Here is a 22,024-nt window from a genome sequence, read left to right as displayed (position 1 = left end):
CTACACTTTGCACAAGGGTCTCCTGGTCCTTCTCTACATCAGTATCATTGACCAAACCATTGCCATCTTGAAATTCATTGGCATCACTTCCCACATCCAAAGCAACCTGATCCTGAAATGCAATCACAGGCTGAACTCCAACACAAGACATACTGAAGCAGGCATGGGCAAACTTCAGCACTCCAGGTGTTTTGGACTTCAAATCCCACCATTCCTAGGCTGTTAGGAATGGTGGGAGTTAAAATCCAAAGCACCAGGAGGGCCCAAGTTGGTCCATGTCTGAGAATCTAGCAAGAGATGTGGTAAGGCTGTATGCTGGCCTTGTCCTTCCTCCTTCCTTTCCCGTTTCAAGGTGGTGCAGGTGAGGAAGAGCCGAGCAGGTGTTTGCCTTGAGTGGCACTGTGTTTTTGCACAAGGACTTGACCTTCCCAAGGACACCGAATCCACTTGCCGTTGCCCTGACCTTTCCAGAGATCGGTCGAGGGCACTCTTGACCACCAAGCCGGGCCAGTAAAGGCTTTCATTGTTTTGGGGGCTCATTAGTGAAACTTGGATCCTCCTCCGTTTAAACATCATAATCTGACCCTGAGCAAAACAAGAGAGGCGGGGAGGGAAAGGGAAAGGGAGTAGTTAAAAGGTGCCTAATTAGCAAGTTAATTATAGCAGGCCAGAAAATGCACCGGTTACATAAATAAGCCATTGTTATGCACATGCAAGCCAGGCCACGTTAGAAACCACGGCTTAATGGTTTTTGAGGTGAGGGGCACATAAACAAGAGGAGGGAAATGGCAGGGGGTGAAGATAAGTGGCAGGGCCTCATTGAATAGTCTTGGGGGGCTTTACCAGATCAAGGGGACAAGAGAGAGAGAAAGAGAAGAGTTGGGCCAGGGGGAGGGATCCCTCCTCTTTACCTCCCTCAACCTCCCTCCCGCCTCGGCCCCATCTTCCCTCCCCGAGCAAAAGGGCTGAAACCAGAGCAGGCAGGATCTCCGATGCAGGGAGAGGGACATATAAAGGGAAGGCCTCCCTCCCTCCGGAGAAGGAGGAGGAGGAGGAGGAGGACGGGAAGGTGGCAGGTAGCCGGAGCGCCATGCCGAACCAAAAGAAGTACGTGGTGAATGGCGATGCAGGGACCAAAGCCCAGGTGAGGGGAGCCTCTCTGGGGGGAGCAGGAGAAGAAGGGTCTCCAAATGGTTTCCCCCATTTCCTTGGGAAGCCTTTACCTTTCACCTGCCTGTCACTCACAGCATCGAGTATCGGAATATGTGGTTTCAAAAGTGTTGGCTGAGTGCGCGTTCAGGTAGACACACCTGTCGGTGGCAAAGTTTTCCTTGTATGGCAAAAGGTGTGTCTTTTGACAGGGAACAGGACAGACCTGGTTGGCATCAGCACCGTTCCTTTTGTGATGTGCACTATGGGAAACCTTGGTTGTTTGTCCGTGGAAGGTGCCACCTGGGAGTTCAGTGGAGTCCCCTTCTCTAGGGGTTTTCCAATAGAGGCTGGATGGCCATCTTCTGGGGGTGCTTTGACTGTGTTTCCTGCGTAGCAGAAAGAATGGGGTTGGACTGGATGGCCTTTGAGTTATTTGTTTATTTATTACTAGCCGTCCCCTGCCACGCGTTGTTATGGCCCACATGGGGGTTCTGTGTGGGAGGTTTGGCCCATTTCTATCATTGGTGGGGTTCAGAATGCTCTGTGATTGTAGGTGAACTATAAATCCCAGCAACTACAACTCCCAAATATCAAGATTCTATTTTCCCCAAACTCCACCAATGTTCACATTTGGGCATATTGAGTATTCGTGTAGAGCTTGGTCCAGATCTATCATTGTTTGAGTTCATAGTGATCTCTGGATGTAGGTGAACTACAACTCCAAAACCAAAGGACACTGCCCACCAAACCCTTCCAGTATTTTCTGTTGGTCGTGGGAGAACTGTGTGCCAAGTTTGGTCCAATTCCATCGTTGGTGGGGTTCAGAATGCTCTTTGATTGTAGGTGAACTATAAATCCCAGCAACTACAACTCCCAAATGACAAAATCAATTTTTTTGAGTGAAGGACGTTGGGTTGTTAGGTGTCTTGTGTCCAATTTTGGTGTCAATTCGTCCAGTGGTTTTTGAGTTCTGTTAATCCCACAAACGAACATTACATTTTTATTTATATATAGATTTATATCCAGCTTTATCTCTCCATGCAGAAATTCAAAGCGGCTCACAATCAAAAATATGACAACTTAAGATATACAAATATACAATAATAAAACAGTATATCAGTATATATTATGATATATTACCACTAGTACCATATGTAATATATTCGCATTATTACAATTCAATATTATTACTATATATTACTATATTATGTTAATATTATATTTGATTACATTATAATATTATTATTAATATTATATACAGTGTCCCCTCGCTACTTCGCGGTTCACTTATTGCAGACTCGCTGTTTCGTGGTTTTCAAAAAATATTTCATTTAAAATATATATTTTCGCTGTTTCACGGGTTTTTGCTGCCGCCGCTCTCTAAATTATTTTCCCTTCTCAGTCATCCCTCCCTCCAACCTTGAAGGGCCTTTCCTTCCTTTCCTTCACTTTATTTTAAGTTTATAAAGACTTAAAATAGTGTATAACTATTAAAATAATGTATAAATATTAAAATAAATAGAGCATCCCTATGTCACGGTTTTTCACTTATTGTGGAAGGTCTTGGAACCTAACCCCAGCAAGTGAGGAAACACTGCATATAATACTATATTATTAGCATAGCACAATATTAGTATTATATATTATTATCTTGTACTATACCACTATACTGCAATGTAATGTAATGTAATATAATGTAATGTAATATTACATGCAATATATAGTATACAATTATGATATATTATTCTACCACAATATAGATAATACACTACCAGTATATTATACTATTAGTATTATAATATATTATATAACCTAATGTATTATCTTTAAATTCTCATCTTATGTATTATTATTATTATTATTATTATTATTATTATTGAGCAGAGGCATAACACCGTTGCTCAGATGATCCACTGGAACTTGTGCCACAAATCCCATTTGCCTGCGACAAAGAACTGGTGGGATCACAAGCCAGAAAAGGTTACGGAAAATGAACACATCAAACTCCTCTGGGATTTATTTATTTATTTCATTTATTTATGACATTTTTATCCCGCCCATTTCAGCCCGAAGGCAACTCGGGACGGCATACAGATCGGCAGCAAATAAGATGCCACATAGAAATACATATCTCAATAAAAAAAACACATCATAAATACATATAAAATCCATAAAAAACCATAAAACTATTAAAATCAATAAAAAAACCAATGTCTACCAATCAAAATTTGTCATCCATTTACATAGTCTTAGCCGTTCTATGTTCATATTATGATTTTGTGTATTCCGAATTCAGACCGACAGTATTGGATCACAATACTCCTAACCTCACAATCGTGGAAAAAACAAAGTATGGATTATTGATGTTGTAATCCCAGGTGACAGCAGGATTGAAGAGAAACAACTGGAAAAGCTGACATGATATGAAGATTTAAAGATTGAACTGCAAAGACTCTGGCACAAACCAGTCAAAGTGGTCCCAGTGGTGATCGGCACACTGGATGCAGTGCCTAAAGACCTTGGCCTGCACTTAAACACAATCAGCGCTGACAAGATTACCATCTGCCAGCTGCAGAAGGCCACCTTATTGGAATCTGCATGCATTATTCGCCGATACATCACACAGTCCTAGACACTTGGGAAGTGTCCGACGTGTGATCCAATACAACAGCCAGCAGAGTGATCCTGTCTGCTGTGGACTCTTGTTGTGTTTCAAATAATAATAATAACAATAACAACACCAACAACAACCGTAGATCTTATCCTCAGCTGTTGCAAGAAAATCGCACAGACGGACTACAAACAGAGGCACAACTCTGTGGCCCAGATGATTCACTGGAACTTATGTTACGAGTACCACCTGCCAGCAGTAAAGAATTGGTGGGATCATAAACCTGCAGAGGTCGTGAAAAACGAACACGCAAAAAATACTGTGGGACTTTCAAATCCAGACTAAGAAAGTTTTGGAACACAATACACCAGACATCACGATTGTGGAAAAGAAGAAAGTTTGGATTTTTGATGTCACCATTCCTGGTGACAGCCTCATTGAGGAAAAACATAAGGAAAAACTCAGCCACTATCAAGACCTCAAAATCGAACGGCAAAGGCTCTGGCAGCATAAACCAGTCCAGGTGGTCCCAGTGGTTATTGGCACATTGGGTGCCGTGCCAAAAGATCTCAGCCGGCATTTGGAAACAATGCACATTGACAAATTCATGATCTGTCAACTGCAAAAGGCCACCTGACTTGGTTCTGCGCACATCATTCAAAAATCCATCACACAGTCCTAGACGCTTGGGAAGTGTTCGACTTGTGATTTTTTGATACGAAACCCAGCAAATAGATCTCGTTTGCTGTGACATACTGTGCTTTTGTGTCAGTGTAAGAAGAAGAAGAAGAAGATGATGATGATGATGATGATGATGATCTGGCTTAATATTGTATACACTTGAGTTGGAAACCTTTCTCAGCTGTTGTCTTGCTCACCCAGTCCCTGTGTCTCTGAGATACGTCTGGACCTAATTCCATAATTTGATAGTAAGACAAAGGAATAGTTCTCAGATGAACGGGTTGGCAGATAAAGTGACCTAACTTTGCTAGAAAAGTTCCTTCATGCTGACCATGCTGTCTGTAAGGCATCTTAGAATCATAGAATCATAGAATCAAAGAGTTGGAAGAGACCTCCTGGACCATCCAGTCCAACCCCATTCTGCCAAGAAGCAGGAATATTGCATTCAAATCACCCCTGACAGATGGCCATCCAGCCTCTGCTTAAAAGCTTCCAAAGAAGGAGCCTCCACCACACTCCGGGGCAGAGAGTTCCACTGCTGAACGGCTCTCACAGTCAGGAAGTTCTTCCTCAGGTTCAGATGGAATCTCCTCTTGTAGTTTGAAGCCATTGTTCCATTGTGTCCTAGTCTCCAGGGAAGCAGAAAACAAGCTTGCTCCCTCCTCCTCCCTGTGGCTTCCTCTCACATATTTATACATGGCTATCATATCCCCTCTCAGCCTTCTCTTCTTCAGGCTAAACATGCCCATCTTGAGGCAGAGAGAAGCCTCATGGTGCTCCCTTATCAAACAAAAGACTTACGACTTTTGGGAAGAAGGCAGGAAGCAGAACACCTTGAGAGAGTCAGATCTAGGAAAGCAGAAAGCAAGTTCCTTATATGCAAATGTGGATGGGTCTTCACTTCCAACATCTTGCTCCTGTTCACAAGGGAACTCGAACAATAGCCTCAGGATGGAACCTCGGCACCTAGGTAGGTATTTATGGCAGCAAATGGCCCTTGAAAGCAGAAGGAACCGGATTGGACAAAGCCCTTTTGGAAACCAGAGCCATTTGAAGGAACCCTGTCCGGAGTTAATTCCCCAGTCAACGAAGCAAATAGGCATTTTGCCCGAAGCTGTCTTTGCTTGCCAGAGTTGGTGCATTTTGCCATTTTCAGAAACCCATGTCATCAGTTCTGATTTACTGGTTCCAATCAGCTTCCAAGCACAATTCAAAGTGTAGTTTTTAACTTTTAAAGCCCTAAACAGTTCTGGCCCAGACTACCTGTCCGAATGTATCTCCTGTTACGAACCATCACGAAATTTTAGATCATCTGGAGAGGCCCTGCTCTCGATCCCGCTGCCATTGCAAACGCAACTGGTGGGGACGAGGGACAGGGCCTTCTCAGCAGTGGCCCCCATTTGTGGAACACTCTCCCCAGGGACATCAGACTGACCACCTCCCTCCTGTCCTTATTTATTATTTATTTATTTATTTACTATACTTTTATACCGCTCTTCTCAGCCCGAGGTGACTCGAGGTGGTTTACATTTGTCAAGATAAAATGCAGTCAAAAACAATTACATATAGTATAAACCGTATAAAAACAATAAACAATTAAAATCATAAAATACAGTTCTCAGCGTCTTCCTTTGGAAGGAAACTTAAGACTTGGCTATGGGACCAAGTATTCGACCAGTGAATAGCAGCAAGCAAAATATGACTTAAGCAATTTGTGACAATGAATTGACCAGGACTTGGATTTTGGATTCTGATTTTTAATAGGCGTGTTTTGATCTATTGTTTTAATTATTGTTTTAATATTTTAATGTATTGTTGAATGTTTTATGAAATCATATAGTATTTCTGTGAGGCCGCCTTGAGTCCCCCCTCGGGGGTGAGAAGGGCGAGGAGGTATACATATAGGAAATAAATAAATAAATACTTATAAATTGTTGTTGTTTTGTTATTGTCCATTTGAAATTTAAATTTGATTTGCATAGTTTAATGGGGTTTAATCTCTTTGTCAGTTCACACACACATTACATTTTAGCTATGTATTTCAACGGGTTGTTTGCCTCTCTCTTTATTTTTGAAGATGATTCACAATTTTTTTGCAAGCAAGAATTTAAAATACTGGTTGGGCGTCCTTCATCCATAATTCTAAAATCCAAAGTATTTCAAAATTGTCCACATGGGAGGCTGAGATAGTGAAATCTTCATTTTGGGTAGTTCAGTGTACATAAACTTTGTTTCATGCACCAAATTACAACAGTTATGAATAAAATTACCTTTGGGCTGTGCATCTAGGGTTGTCTGAATTTGTTGGGTTTTTTTTGTTTTGTTATTGTTAAGTAAACCTTAACAGGATATCTCATTATGTGCATATATGCAAATGCAGGTATTAAAAAATTAGTAATAAAAAACATGAAACCCAAAGCACTTCTGATGAGGGATGTGGAATCTTACTTTCAAGTCCCTAAGCATTAAAACCCAGGTCCAAAGGTCTTTTAACCAAATGCCGAGTACCGGAATGAATGTGGGAGAATCTGTCCCGTGTGATAGAAGTCCTATCCCTCTAGGTGCCTTGGACTTCCAATAGTTAGGCGTCGTTGTGACTCAGCTGGAATCACAGAGTGATAGTGTCAATGATTACGATGAGGATGATGGTATTCAGATTCACAATCAGGTGCAAAGGGATGTCCCTGTGATAGATGAGGAAGAACAGGGTGCAGAAGTTCAGGTTCCCTCAGCAAGGGATGACGCTGTTGATAATGAAACTAGTCAGACCCAGGTGCATGTTGATTTAGAAAGGGAGGACAGTTGTTCTCAGCCAGATAATGAGCAAGACCGCACTAACGAAGAGATTGACCTTGATGAAGCAGGAGCTTTAGATCCAACGGGCCGTTTGGAATTCAAGGTCCGAAGGAGTGTGAGAATCGCTAACAAGAGAGAAGCTAAGGGCCAGAGGAACGCCTTCATGTTTTGCAAAGGGTATTAAACAGGCTGCTTGAAAATACCCCAGTGTCAGAGCAACTTCTCATTTCAGTAAAGAGGCTTACATATGTTTGCCTGGATTTATCTTGCAGTTTTTATGTTCATGGGTTCAGGACTTTGTCATGTTCTCATGGGACTTTGCCTTACTGGTGTCTTTGTGAATCCTGTTTTCCAGTGTTACCTTGTATTGATCTTTGGAACATTACTTTTGCTTTTATGAACTTTTTTATCTTTTATTTTTAATAAACCATAAAGACTACTGGCTGTGTACTGTTTGGTGTCTCAAGCAAAGTGATTCTACTCTGAGGTGCGACAGGTGTTGCAATTCCATAAGTCATTTTGAAAGTCGTTTTCCTTCTAATGAGGAAGATTCATAGTAAATGCATTGTAAACTGGTTTGATTCTCAACAGAGGCAAGCACTCCTTGTACCCAACAGTCAGCCTGGAAGGATTGCATGTTTGATCTTTGATTTTCCCCTCCATTATCCTGAATCTGCTCTATTTCTCTTGACAGATCCAGTTTGCTGACCAAAAACAAGAATTCAACAAGCGTCCCACGAAGATCGGTCGCCGCTCGTTGTCCCGGTCCATCTCTCAGTCATCAACAGATAGTTACAGTTCCGGTACGTATCGTGGCCTTACTTCCATCTCAATATCAATAATTCATTGCCTTATTACAATCACGTTCAATGAGACACTAACACACAGGCAAAGGCTTCTCCTTTGGGTTGTGGTAAGTTTTTTCGGGCTATATGGCCATGTTCTAGAGGCATTTCTCCTGACGTTTCGCCTGCATCTATGGCAAGCATCCTCAGAGGTAGTGAGGTCTGTTGGGACTAGGAAAAAGGGTTTATATATTTGTGGAATGACCAGGGTGAGACAAAGGACTCTTGTCTGCTGGAGCTAGGTGTGAATGTTTCAACTGACCACCTTGATTAGCATTTGATTTGCCCGGCAGTGCCTGGAGCAATCTTTTGTTGAGAGGTGATTAGAGGTCCTTGTTTGTTTCCTCTCTGTTGTTGTGCTGTTCTAATTTTAGAGTTTTTTTAGTACTGGTAGCCAGATTTTGTTCATTTTCATGGTTTCCTCCTTTCTGTTGAAATTGTCCACATGCTTGTGGATTTCAATGGCTTCTCTATGTATCCTGACATGGTGGTTGTGAGAGTGGTCCAGCATTTCTGTGTTCTCAAATAAGATGCTGTGTCCAGGTTGGTTCATCAGGTGCTCTGCTATGGCTGACTTCTCTGGTTGTGTTAGTCTGCAGTGCCTTTCATGTTTCCTTGATTCGTGTCTGGGCAATGCTGCTGCATTTGGTGGTCCCTATGGAGACGTGTCCACAGCTGCATGGTACACGGTAGACTCCTGCAGAAGTGAGAGGATCCCTCTTGTCCTTTGCTGAACGGAGCATTTGTTGGATTTTCTTGGTGGGTCTGTAGATAGTTTGTATGTTGTGTTTCCTCATCAGCTTCCCTCTGCGGTCAGTGGTTCCCTTGATGTCTGGCAAGAACCCTTTTCCTCTGGATGGATCTTTGTCTTGGCTCTCGTGGCTTGTTCTCGGTTGTCTTGCAGCTCTTCTGATGTCTGAAGTGGAGTCTCCATTGGCCTGGAGAGCCCAGTTGAGGTGGTTCAGTTCCTCTTGGAGGAGGTGGGCTTCACAGATTCTTTTTGACCGGTCTGCCAAGGCTTTAATGGTGCTTCTTTTTTGACTTGGGTGATGGTTGGAGTTTTTATGTAGATATCTATCTGTGTGTGTGGGTTTTCTGTAGATGGTGTGACCCAATTGTTGATCCGGTTTACGGATAACTAGGACATCTAGAAAAGGCAGTCTTCCTTCATTTTCTTTTTCCATGGTGAATTGGATGTTTGGGTGGATGCTGTTGAGATGGTCCAGGAACCTGGCTTCTCCTTTGATTTCCGGCTTCTGGAAGCTGCTGGATCTGGCAGTGAAAGACAATATTGTGCTCAGTTCCATCTTTGGAACCCACAGTCACAATGGCCTGTTATGACTCAACCCTAGCCTTGAGTGTGGCTTTGGCCCAGGAAGATCATCCTCCCATTTGTTCCTGCTCATGTGTGCAGCTCTTCTTTGCTAAGTAGAAGGTCTCAAAGCAGATGAGATGGATTCGCCCAGACTCTACTCATGGGAATCTTATGATAACCAAATCCCTCCCTCGTCACAGCATTCAAGCCGGTCGGATCAGACGCGAAGTCGGTCAATAATTAGACCACCAGAGACGTGTGAGTGGGCCCACAATTCATAGCATCATAGAATAGTAGAGTTGGAAGAAACCACACGGACCATCCAGTCGAACCCCTTTCTTCAATGCAGGAAAAGCACAATCAAAGCACCCCTGACAGATGGCCATCCAGCCTCTGTTTAAAAGTTTCCAAAGAAGGAGCCTCCACCACACTCCGGGGCAGAGAGTTCCACTGCTGAACAGCTCTCACAATCAGGAAGTTCTTCCTTATGTTCAGGTGGAATCTCCTCTCCTGTAATTTGAACCCATGGCTCCAAGTCCTAGTTTCCAGGGCAGCAGAAAAGAAGGCTGCTCCCTCTTCCATAGGACAGCTTTTCACATATTTATACACTAGCTGTCCCCTGCCAGGCGTTGCTGTGGCCCAGTCTGATGATCTGGAAAATAAAGCAATGAGAAAGTGTTGGTTTCTAATATATGTAATATCTTGATGCTTGTGGGTAAACAGTATTTCTTGTTGTTTCTTTGTCAGTGTTGATGTGGAGATTGTCTGGTTTGCCTACTTGGGAAGATGCAACATAGAATTGTCCTTCTTTAGGGGTCCCTTTCAAATCTATGAAACTATATATCTCTCTGTGTGTGAATCATATCTATCTATCTATATCTATGGCCGAATGGCTCTTTGTCAGGAGGGCTTTGTTTACGTTTTCTTGCCCTGGTGAAGAGAGTTGGACTGGATGGCCTTAAGTATTTTCTGTTGGCCATGGGGGTTCTGTGTGGGAAATTTTCCCCAATTCTGTTGTTTGGGGAACAACAGATTCTGGGATTCAGAATGCTCTTTGGTTGTAGGTGAACTATAAATCCCAGTAACTACAACTCCCAAATGCCAAGGTCGATTTCCCCCAAACTTCATATTTGGGCATATGGAATATTCGTGCCAAGTTTGGTCCAGATCAATCATTGTTTGAGTCCACAGTGCTCTCTGGATGTAGGTGAACTACAACTCCCAAACTCAAGGTCAATGCCCACCAAACGCTGCTAGTATTTTCTGTTGGTCATGGAAGACCTGTGTGCCAAGTTTGGTTCAATTCCATCGTTCAGAATGCTCTTTGATTATAGGTGAACTATAAATCCCAGCAACTACAACTCCCAAATGACAAAATCATAATTTTTTGAGTGCTGGTCACTCCTTGGGTTGTGAGACGTCTTGTTGCCAAATTTGGTGTGATTTCGTTCATTGGTTCTTTTGTTTTTAAGGTACTTATTACGCACAGAGCATTTATATATATATATATAGATGGGAGCATTGAACTTTCTATGCAGTCATTGGGCTTTACATATCACATAAGTTCAGGTTCACAAGTTGGTTTCAGAGAATCACTCCAGAAGCAGTCTTGCAAGTGTCCTTGATGGGTCAAGAGCTGTGCACTAGGTGAATGTCCGTTAACAACTACTTTCTGAGAATCAGTCGTGGTGGCTGGTACCACACTACCATAGAGGTCAAGGGCTGACTAAGACACATCTGTGCAGTTCTGGAGCATGGCTGCACCATTGCCCTTTTGCTTTCTATGATTTCCTTACCTCAAACTCTTTCCATTGTTCCATATATCACAGGCATGGGCCAACTTGGGCCCTCCAGCTGTTTTGGACTTCATAGAATCAAAGAGTTGGAAGAGACCTCATGGGCCATCCAGTCCAACCCCCTGCCAAGAAGCAGGAATATTGCATTCAAATCACCCCTGACAGATGGCCATCCAGCCTCTGCTTAAAAGCCTCCAAAGAAGGAGCCTCCACCACACTCCGGGGCAGAGAGTTCCACTGCTGAACGGCTCTCACAGTCAGGAAGTTCTTCCTAATGTTCAGATGGAATCTCCTCTCTTGTAGTTTGAAGCCATTGTTCCATTGCGTCCTAGTCTCCAGGGAAGCAGAAAACAAGCTTGCACCCTCCTCCCTGTGGCTTCCTCTCACATATTTATACATGGCTATCATATCCCCTCTCAGCCTTCTCTTCTTCAGGCTAAACATGCCCAGCTCCTTAAGCCGCTCCTCATAGGGCTTGTTCTCCAGACCCTTGATCATTTTAGTCGCCCTCCTCTGGACACATTCCAGCTTGTCAATATCTCTCTTGAATTGTGGTGCCCAGAATTGGACATAATATTCCAGATGTGGTCTAACCAAAGCAGAATAGAGGGGTAGCATTACTTCCTTAGATCCTTGCCTCCAACTCTTTCCATTGTTCCATTTGGCACAGGCATGGGCCAACTTGGGCCCTCCAGCTATTTTGGACTTAAATTCCCACAATTCCTAACAGCCTACCAGCTTCAATTGTGGGAGTTGGAGTCAAAAGACCTGGAGGTCCCAAGTTGGCCCATGGCTGGGCCATATGGAACAATGGAAAGAATTGCAGGCAAGGCAATCAGAGAAAGCCAAGGGGCAATGGTGCAGCCATGCCTGGGTTGTTGTGACGACCGTTTCCTCATTGTGCTTCCTGTCCCTTCTTTCTCCAGCGGCCTCCTACACAGACAGTTCAGACGATGAGACCTCCCCCCGGGACAAGCAGCAGAAGAGCTCCAAAGGCAGCAGCGATTTCTGCGTGAAGAACATCAAGCAGGCTGAGTTTGGGCGCCGGGAAATCGAAATTGCTGAACAAGGTAAGGGAGAGGCGCCTTCCCTGGGACCCTGAGCTTCATTAAGAGGTTGTGGTCTCACAGGTACATTCTTGCACAGCAAGCGGACAAATGGTGACACCTGGCTCTTCTGATTGATTGATTGATTGATTGATTGATTTACTATGCTTCTATACCGCCATTCATAGAATCATAGAATCATAGAATCAAAGAGTTGGAAGAGACCTCCTGGGCCATCCAGTCCAACCCCCTGCCATGAAGCAGGAATATTGCATTCAAATCACCCCTGACAGATGGCCATCCAGCCTCTGCTTAAAAGCCTCCAAAGAAGGAGCCTCCACCACACTCCGGGGCAGAGAGTTCCACTGCTGAACGGCTCTCACAGTCAGGAAGTTCTTCCTCATGTTCAGATGGAATCTCCTCTCTTGTAGTTTGAAGCCATTGTTCCGCGTCCTAGTCTCCAGGGAAGCAGAAAACAAGCTTGCTCCCTCCTCCCTGTGGCTTCCTCTCACATATTTATACATGGCTATCATATCCCCTCTCAGCCTTCTCTTCTTCAGGCTAAACATGCCCAGCTCCTTGAGCCGCTCCTCATAGGGCTTGTTCTCCAGACCTTTTATCATTTTAGTCGCTCTCCTCTGGACACATTCCAGCTTGTCAATATCTCTCTTCAATTGTGGTGCCCAGAACTGGACACAATATTCCAGATGTGGTCTAACCAAAGCAGAATAGAGGGGTAGCATGACTTCCCTAGATCTAGACACTATGCTCCTATTGATGCAGGCCAAAATCCCATTGGCTTTTTTTGCCGCCACATCACATTGTTGGCTCATGTTTAACTTGTTGTCCACGAGGACTCCAAGATCTTTTTCACACGTACTGCTCTCGAGCCAGGCATCCCATTCTCAGCCCAAGGACGACTCATGGTGATTTACAAAACGGCACAATTCGATGCCCACAACAGTACAAAAATAATTTAAACATTAAAAACATTTAAGACAGGTAAAAAGTTCATTACAATTTTATTTATTTATTTCGGTTGCTTCTACCCCGCCCTTCTCCCCCCGAAGGGGACTCAGGGCGGCTTACAAAAGCAAGGCACAATTCGATGCCCGCATCACATAACAATAAGACAAAATAATATCAATGAACAGAAAACAGCAATTCTAGCAATAACATCAATGAACAGAACAAGGCGAAAACAACCATAAAACCAGTAAAAGCAATAAAACCAATACAAACCATTTCTCCTCATTGACGGTCAGCGTTTCGCAATCTCATAGTTCAAATTCCAATTCCACAATTGTCAGTCCTGTCAGTCCTGTCCATCTGGTTGTCCATATCTAGTTGTCAGATTGCCCGAAGGCCTGGTCTCACAACCACATCTTTACCTTCCTCCTGAAGGAGAGGAGGGATGTTGAGGCCCTAATTTCCCCCGGGAGTGAGTTCCACAGGTGAGGGGCCACCACTGAGAAGGCCCTGCTCCTCGTCCCCACCAACCTCACTTGTGAATTAACATCAGTAACACAATAAAAACCATAAGTCCTCCGCATTTCATTACCAGTCATTATCCAGTCACGTTGTCCAACCGTTCCAAGATCAGAGTTTCATAGCTACACTGCGTTTAGGAAGGCCTGCTCATATAGCCAGGTTTTAACTTTTTTGCGAAACGTTAAGAGGGTGGGGGCTGATCTAATGTCCCTGGGGAGGGCATTCCACAACAGAAGGGCCACCGCTGAGAAGGCCCTATCCCTCGTCCCCGCCAATCGAGCCTGTGAAGATGACAGGGCCGAGAGCAGGGCCTCCCCAGAAGATCTTAAATTCCTAGAGGGTTTGTAAGGAGAGATACGTTCGGACAGGTAAGCAGGGCCAGAACCGTTTAGGGCTTTATAGGCTATAGCCAGCACTTTGAATTGTGCTCGGTAGCAAATTGGCAGCCAGTGGAGCTGGCGCAACAGAGGAGTTGTATGCTCCCTGGACACCGCTCCTGTTAGCAACCTGGCTGCCGCCCGTTGGACCATTTGGAGCTTCCGAACAGTCTTCAAAGGCAACCCCACGTAGAGAGCGTTGCAGTAGTCTATACGGGATATAACCAGGGCATGGACCACCGTGGCCAAGTCTCAGAGCCTCTTGATGTAGATTCACAAAAGGATAATTTCCTGCTCCCAGACGCACCAGGATCAGGACCGAGCCCCAGTTGCAAACTCTGTCAAAAAACTGCATTTGTCATTTTAATGTACAGTTGCACCATCGCCACGTTTACAGATTTGACTTTCGCAGATTTAATTATCCATGGAGTTGATTAAAGTGTTCTCTCTAGAAACACTATGTAGCACCAATTAGTTCTATCATAAAAACATTGGGAAAGTGTACTAAAGTGCAAAAGTGCGAAAGAGGGAAGAAAGGAGGGAAGGAGAAAGAGGAAAAGAAGGAAAGGAAGGATTGAAGGAGGAAGGAAAGAGAGAAGGGAGGAAGGGAGGAAGGAAGGGGAAAGAGAAAGAGGGAAAGAAGAAAGGAGAAAGAGGGAAGGAAGGAAAAAGAGGAAAGGAGGAAGGGAAGGAATGAAGGAGGAAGGAAAAAGAGAAGGAAGGAAGGAAGGGGAAAGAGAAAGAGGGAAGGAGGAAGGGAAGGAAGGAGGGAAGGAGAAGTAGGAAAGGAAGGGAAGAATTGAAGGAGGAAGGAAAAAGAGAAGGGAGGGAGGGAGGGAGGGAGGGAGGGAAGAAGGAGAAAGAGAGAGGGAAGGAGGGAAGGAGAAAGAGGGAAAGAAGGAAAAAGATAAAAGGAAGGAAGGGAAGGATTGAAGGAAGAAGGAAAGAGAGAAGGAGGGAAGTATGGAAAGGAAGGGAAGGGAAGGGAAAGAAGAAAAGGAGAGAGGGAAGGAGGAAGGGAAGGAACGAAGGAGAAAGGAAAGAGAAGGAAGGAAGGAAGGGGGTGGGAAGGGGAAAGAGAGAGAGGGAAGGAGGAAAGGAGAAAGAGGGAAGGAAAGAGGGAAGGAGAAGTAGGAAAGGAAGGGAAGAATTGAAGGAGAAAGGAAAGAGAAGGAAGGAAGGGGGTGGGAAGGGGAAAGAAAGAGAGGGAAGGAGGAAAGGAGAAAGAGGGAAGGAAGGAAAAAGATGAAAGGAAGGAAGGGAAGGATTGAAGGAGGAAAGAGAGAAGGAAGGAAGTGTGGAAGGGGAGGGAGAAGGAAAGGAAGGGAAGGGAAAGAAAAGGAGAGAGGGAAGAAGGGAGGAAAGTGGGAAGGAATGACGAAAGGTGGAAGGGAAGGGAGGGAGGGAGAGGGAAGAAGGAAGGAAGAGAAGGATGGAAGGAAGGAAGTGTGGAAGGGAATGGAGGAAGGGAAGGGAGAAGGAAGGAAAGACAAAAGGGAAGAGAGGGAAGGAGAGAGGGAAGGAGGGAGGAAAGAGCGAAGGAAGAACGAAAGAGTGGAAGGGAAGGGAGGGAGAGAGGGAGGGAGGGAGGAAAGAGAGAAGGAAGGAAGAAAGAGATGGTGAGAAAGAGAAGGGCCTGAGAAAAGAGCCCAAAGGGCTGCATCCAGCTCCTGGTCCTGGGTTTGCCCATACTTGACCTAGAGAGTCTTGGGTAGGTAAAAAAATAGAATTATTAAAATTGCAGTTTTTCCAATTTCACTGCAATTCTGTGCCTTGAACCCCAGCATCCCCATTAATGTTTTTTTGAAGGTTCTTGATTGGGATAGACTTGCAGCTTTTGCTTAAAATGTGCAGACATCCTCAGGTAGCTTGTTCAACCAGTTTTTGGTCAGTTAACATAAATACGTAAAGCCTGTAGCCTCTGAAAGAACTCAACAAGATTAAGGGGCGCCTGAGAGACAGTGGTTTGCTTGGCATTTGAAAAGAGGTGGTTTTGCAAATTTCACAGAGGAGGAAGCTTTTATTGGCAGTTAGTGATTATAGCAGACTATTATGGGATACCAGTTGCTGAGGACCCCAAAAGGGGAGGATGGTGTTTCACCTGTTTGTGTGACTTCTTTCTCTTCTTCTTGCCAGAAATGCCAGCGCTCATGGCCTTGAGGAAACGCGCTCAGGGAGAGAAGCCGCTGGCCGGAGCCAAGATTGTGGGCTGTACACACATCACGGCCCAGACCGCTGTAAGCTCTGCTGCTTGCTCATTCTTCCTGTACTTACTTACTTAGGCGATCCCTCGTAGTCCGAGGATGCTGGTCCTCCAAGTTCTGTGTCCTGGGGGTGGGTTTGTAGGTGGCTGTGGAGCCCTCTTCTTGACCTTCATCATCTCACGCAGTGATAGCATTGGTTTCCAGGTGGGAGGTGGTCTCGGTCGGGGTTGGCTTGGCGCATCTTCCACTTGGCACGTTTCTCTCTTTCACCCTCCATTTGTGCCTCTTCGAATTCTGCAGCACTGCTGGTCACAGCTGACCTCCAGCTGGAGCACTCAAGGGCCAGGGTTTCCCAGTTCTCAATGTCTATGCCAGAGTTTTTAAGGTTGGCTTTGAGCCCATCTTTAAATCTCTTTTCCTGCCCACCAACATTCCATTTTCCGTTCTTGAGTTCATAGTAGAGCAACTGTAAGACGGTGGTCGGGCATCCGGACAACGTGGTTGATGGTGGAGGACCATTGCTTCGATACTGGTGATCTTTGCTTCCTCCAGCAAGCTGACATTTGTCCACCTGTCTTCCCAAGAGATTTGCAGGATTTTCCGGAGGCAGCCCTGATGGAATCGTTCCAGGAGTTGCATGTGACCCCTGTAGACAGTCCACGTTTCGCAGGCATATAGCAAGGTTGGGAGGACAGTAGCTTTATAGGCAAGTCCCTTGGTATCCCTACGGATGTCCTTGTCATCAAACACTCTCTGCTTCATTTGGAAAAATGCTGAACTTGCAGAGCTCAGGCGGTGTTGTATTTTGGTGTATTCTTCCTGTATTGGTAGCCAGCATACTGGATGAATGAGTGCACATGATATACTTCACTGTCTATCAGGAGAGAAGGCAGCTCAGATATCAGCCATTTTTGGAATTCAGAAGACTCTCACTACTTTAGGGAAATCCATGTTGTGCTTCTCCAGAAGTTGGCACTCATTATATATCAGGCATGGGCAAACTTTGGCCCTCCTCCAGGTGTTTTGGACTTCAACTCCCACACTTCCTAACAGCCGGTAGGCTGTTAGGAAGTGTGGGAGTTGAAGTCCAAAACACCTGGAGGAGGGCCAAAGTTTGCCCATGCCTCGTATATAATGAGTGCCAACTTCTGGAGAAGCACAACACGGATTTCTCAGTTTAACAGAATGTGTGTGAACAGTCTGGAAAAAATAACAAGAGTTCCAGAAACATTGGTAAAATGCTGTGTTTTAATTGACACCAGAAGAAAACCAGGTTTGGCTTTGCTTGGGCCTCTGGGGAAAGATATTTTACAATGACGGTGCCACAGCAGAGAAGGCCCCCAGGCAATTGCATCTATGGGAGGAAGCATTCAGGTCCCAGAGCATTTGGGACTCTAGGGACGGACCTTGAATCCCGATGGGAAGGCTATGTGCATGAAAGAGTCTCTTCCCCGCACTTGCAAGCTAACGCTCTCCTGGTTCTCTCTGGTCACAGGTTCTCATGGAAACCCTCGGTGCCTTGGGGGCTCAGTGCCGTTGGGCCGCCTGCAACATCTACTCGACCCTCAACGAAGTGGCGGCTGCCCTGGCTGAGAGCGGTAAGGATTTGACCCTCTTAAAACTCAACATAGAATCATAGAGTTGGAAGAGACCTCATGGGCCATCCAGTCCAACCCCATTCTGCCAAGAAGCAGGAATATTGCATTCAAAGCACCCCTGACAAATGGCCATCCAGCCTCTGTTTAAAAGCCTCCAAAGAAGGAGCCTCCACCGTACTCCGGGGCAGAGAGTTCCACTGCTGAATGGCTCTCACAGTCAGGAAGTTCTTCCTCATGTTCAGATGGAATCTCCTTTCTTGTAGTTTGAAGCCATTGTTCCACTGCGTCCTAGTCTCCAGGGAAGCAGAGAACAAGCTTGCTCCCTCCTCCCTGTGGCTTCCTCTCACATATTTATACATGGCTGACAAGGTGCCTCCTCCGCCGCTTCTGGAGCAGCAGAAGCTGCGATGAGGAGGAAGGTAAAGAGGGCGAAGAGTGAGTGAGGGGGGAGGAAGTGTCCCTACTTCACGGAATTTCACTTATCGCGGGCGGTCCTGGAATGTAACACCCGCAATAAGTGAGGAGACATTGCGAAACGTGGACATTTTTTAAATTTTGTGATATAAAAACAAAACACCATAATGAGGCTTAATGAAAAAAATTAATGTGATTTTTGAATTTACTAGGATCCTTGGATCCATACTACTGCTCAATGCCATGACCATGTTTTGGCATTGAGTAATAGTAGACAGGATCTTGATAGTATGAGGAATTTTAATATAGGCTTTTATGGCTGCATTTTAATTTTAACATGTGATTTTATAGATGTAGTTGTTTATACTATGTAACACCATTTTTGTTCCTGGATTGTCAGTGCCATTTCCTTATTGGGTCTATCATAAAAACATGGAAAACTGCAAAAACTTTGTTGTTGTGCATCCCGCAGCACATTTTGCTCTAGTTTTTCAATGATTATCTCACCATAGAATCTCAACCATTTTACCCTAGTTGTGTGGCACAAAAACAAAGTTTCTGGAGTAAAACAATTGGATTTAAAGGAAGGCCTGCACAATTAAACAGGAATAACATTTTCAAACCAGGAACAGAATTTCTGTCATATTGTGTTGCAAAGTATTATGTTATGCCCTGCCTCGAGCCGAAAGAAGAGGCAGATAATAAATAAAAAATTATGATGATGTTTGCTTCCATTTGAAGTTCCCACTCTGCCCATTCCTGTCTCTAGGCTTCCCTGTCTTTGCTTGGAAAGGAGAATCCGAGGACGACTTCTGGTGGTGCATCGACCGCTGTGTCAACGTGGAAGGGTGGCAGCCAAATATGGTGAGTCCGGAAGACCTCCGTGTTGAAATACTAGAACGCGGAAAGATAAGAAGAGATAAAGCAAGAGCCGGGACACCTCTTTGTTTGAGTTCGTTATTGGTCCAGTTAGTCCCGTGCTATCTGTTTTGGATCAGCACCAGTTCTCCAGAGTCTGAGGCCAAGTCTTTTGCACTTTGATCCTTTTGGATGGCGTTGCCAAGGACTGGGACTTTTTGCATAAAAAAGCAGGCATGAAGCTGCAGCAAGTTGCTTTTTCAAAAGTTATTTATTTATTGACAGTATTTATATTCCGCCCTTCTCACCCCAAAGGGGACTCAGGGCGATTACAATGTTGTCATTGTTCACATGCTTGTGGATGTCAGTGGCTTCTCTGTGTAGTCTGACATGGTGGTTGTGAGAGTGGTCCAGCATTTCTGTGTTCTCAAGTAATACGCTGTGTCCAGGTTAGTTCATCAGGTGCTCTGCTATGGCTGACTTCTCTGGTTGAAGTAGTCTGCAGTGCCTTTCATGTTTCCTTGATTCGTGTCTGGGCAATGCTGCTGTGTTTGGTGGTCCCTACGTAGACTTGTCCACAGCTGCATGGTACACGGGAGACTCCTGCAGAGGTGAGAGGATCCCTCTTGTCCTTTGCTGAACGAAGCATTTGTTGGATTTTCTTGGTGGGTCTGGAGATAGTTTGTATGTTGTGTTTCCTCATCAGCTTCCCTCTGCGGTCAGTGGTTCCCTTGATGTATGGCAAGAACACTTTTCCTCTGGATGGATCTTTGTCTTGACTCTCGTGGCTTCTTCTCGGTTGTCTTGCAGCTCTTCTGATGTCTGAAGTGGAGTCTCCATTGGCCTGGAGAGCCCAGTTGAGGTGGTTCAGTTCCTCTTGGAGGAGGTGGGCTTCACAGATTCTTTTTGACCGGTCTGCCAAGGCTTTAATGGGGCTTCTTTTTTGACTTGAGTGATGGTTGGAGTTTTTATGTAGATATCTATCTGTGTGTGTGGGTTTTCTGTAAACGGTGTGACCCAATTGTTGATCTGGTTTGCGGATGAGGAGGACATCCAGAAAAGGCAGTCTTCCTTCATTTTCTTTTTCCATGGTGAACTGGATTTTTGGGTGGATGCTGTTAAGATGGTCCAGGAACCTGTTGAGTTCTTCCTCTCCATGGCTCCAAATGGTGAAAGCATCATCCACATATCTGAACCATATCGTGGGCTTTTTTGTTGCTGTTTCCAGGGCTTGTTTTTCAAAGTGCTCCATGTAGAAATTAGCTATGACCGGGATGAGAGGGCTCCCCATAGCTATTCCATCTTTCTGTTCGTAGAACTCATTGTCCCACTGAAAGTAGCTGGCGGTGCGGCAATGGTGAAACAGAGCTATGGTGTCTTCTGGGAACCTCTGGTTGATGAGTGCCATGGTGTCTGCTACTGGGGACCATGGCAAATAGAGACACCACACCATGATCAGTTTGTTCTTGTGGGTTTTTTCGGGCTATAGGGCCATGTTCTAGAGGCATTTCTCCTGACGTTTCGCCTGCATCTATGGCAAGCATCCTCAGAGGTAGGATGCTTGCCACCTCACTACCTCACTTGCCACCTCACTACCTCTGAGGATGCTTGCCATAGATGCTGGCAAAATATCAGGAGAAATGCCTCTAGAACAGGGGTCCTCAAACTAAGGCCCGGGGGCCAGATGCGGCCCCCCAAGGTCATTTACCCGGCCCTCGCTCAGTGTCAACCTAAGTCTGAAACTACTTAAAAGCACACAACAACAACAACAATCCTATCTCATCGGCCAAAAACAGGCCCACATTTCCCATTGAAATACTAATAAGTTTATATTTAGTAACATTGTTCCTCACTTTAATTATTGTATTGTGTATAAGTGTTTTTTGCACAACAAATAAGATATATGCTGCGTGCATAGGAATTCATTCATGGTTTTTTTCAAATTATAATCCGGCCCCCCCAACAGTTTGAGGGACTGTGACCTGGCCCTCTGTTTAAAAGGTTTGTGGACCCCTGCTCTAGAACATGGCCATATAGCCCAAAAAAACCCACAAGAACCTAGTGATTCCAGCCATGAAAGCCTTCGACAATACATGATCAGTTTGTTGTTGATATTTAGCTTGAAATTGCTGATTTGGGGGGAGGGAAGGGCTCACTACACACTATATCAAGGACTCAGCCCACTTCATAGAAAAAATCAGCAATCTTTATCTAGGTGTTTTATAGGGTTGAAAGGAGCCATCCTCTCTGCCTCTCTTGACAGTGTTTACTTGTCCAGTTAATTCTGTGCTTGTCTCTTCTGTTGTCAAAGTATCACACTGTGTGAAGGATTCACCTCTTTCACAAAAGCCTCAACCAGAATAGAATGTGTTCCTTCTGCGCCAAAAGGCAGCACTACAGCAGAATCTATTCTGCCTGCAAACATTTGTAAGGGCTTGCAGACAACTTTAGCACTGGGATTGCAATTCAAAACCAGTTGATGTGATAGCCGTGCCTTGACGCACGTGGATCTTGTTGCTGGCAGAAATGAGATGGGAAGTGGTAATCGATCTGATTAGTTCTCCTTGTATCTTAAGTCATACGGAAAAGTCCCGGCCCATAGGAACTTGTGAAGCTGTGTCTCTATCCAGGACAGTTTAAATTAGTTTTGGGGGATAAAGTGTTGGGGGGGGGGGGGTATAGAAATCACTCTGTATTTTCTCTATGTATTTTCTTTGTTTTCCCAATTTTTCTCTCTTGAGTTCAATCTCTCTTTCTCTCTCTTTCTCTCTCTTTCAAGAGTTCAATCTCTCTTTCTCGCGAGTTCAATCTCTCCTTCTGTATATTACTTTCAAGAGAAT

The 22,024-nt window shown here is 44.8% G+C and overlaps 1 protein-coding gene across 3 annotated transcripts in view; it reads left to right on the top strand.

Moving 5' to 3' along the window:
* Positions 1-22,024, top strand: part of AHCYL2 (adenosylhomocysteinase like 2) — a 175,830-nt gene that overhangs the window by 108,681 nt on the left and 45,125 nt on the right. For 2 of the 3 annotated variants that reach the window (XM_060776372.2, XM_060776370.2), the window contains exons 2-6: positions 7,935-8,043; positions 12,123-12,266; positions 16,247-16,347; positions 17,810-17,912; positions 19,096-19,190. In XM_060776372.2, the coding sequence (XP_060632355.2) occupies positions 7,935-8,043; positions 12,123-12,266; positions 16,247-16,347; positions 17,810-17,912; positions 19,096-19,190 (552 nt within the window). Of the gene's footprint in view, positions 1-1,065; positions 1,145-7,934; positions 8,044-12,122; positions 12,267-16,246; positions 16,348-17,809; positions 17,913-19,095; positions 19,191-22,024 lie in introns of those variants that run through there. The other variant, XM_060776371.2, reaches the window with a different exon arrangement.

Source organism: Anolis sagrei, chromosome 5 (assembly GCF_037176765.1).
Source record: "Anolis sagrei isolate rAnoSag1 chromosome 5, rAnoSag1.mat, whole genome shotgun sequence".
Classification (NCBI taxonomy): domain Eukaryota; kingdom Metazoa; phylum Chordata; class Lepidosauria; order Squamata; family Dactyloidae; genus Anolis; species Anolis sagrei.
This window is presented reverse-complemented; position numbering and strand designations above follow the sequence as displayed.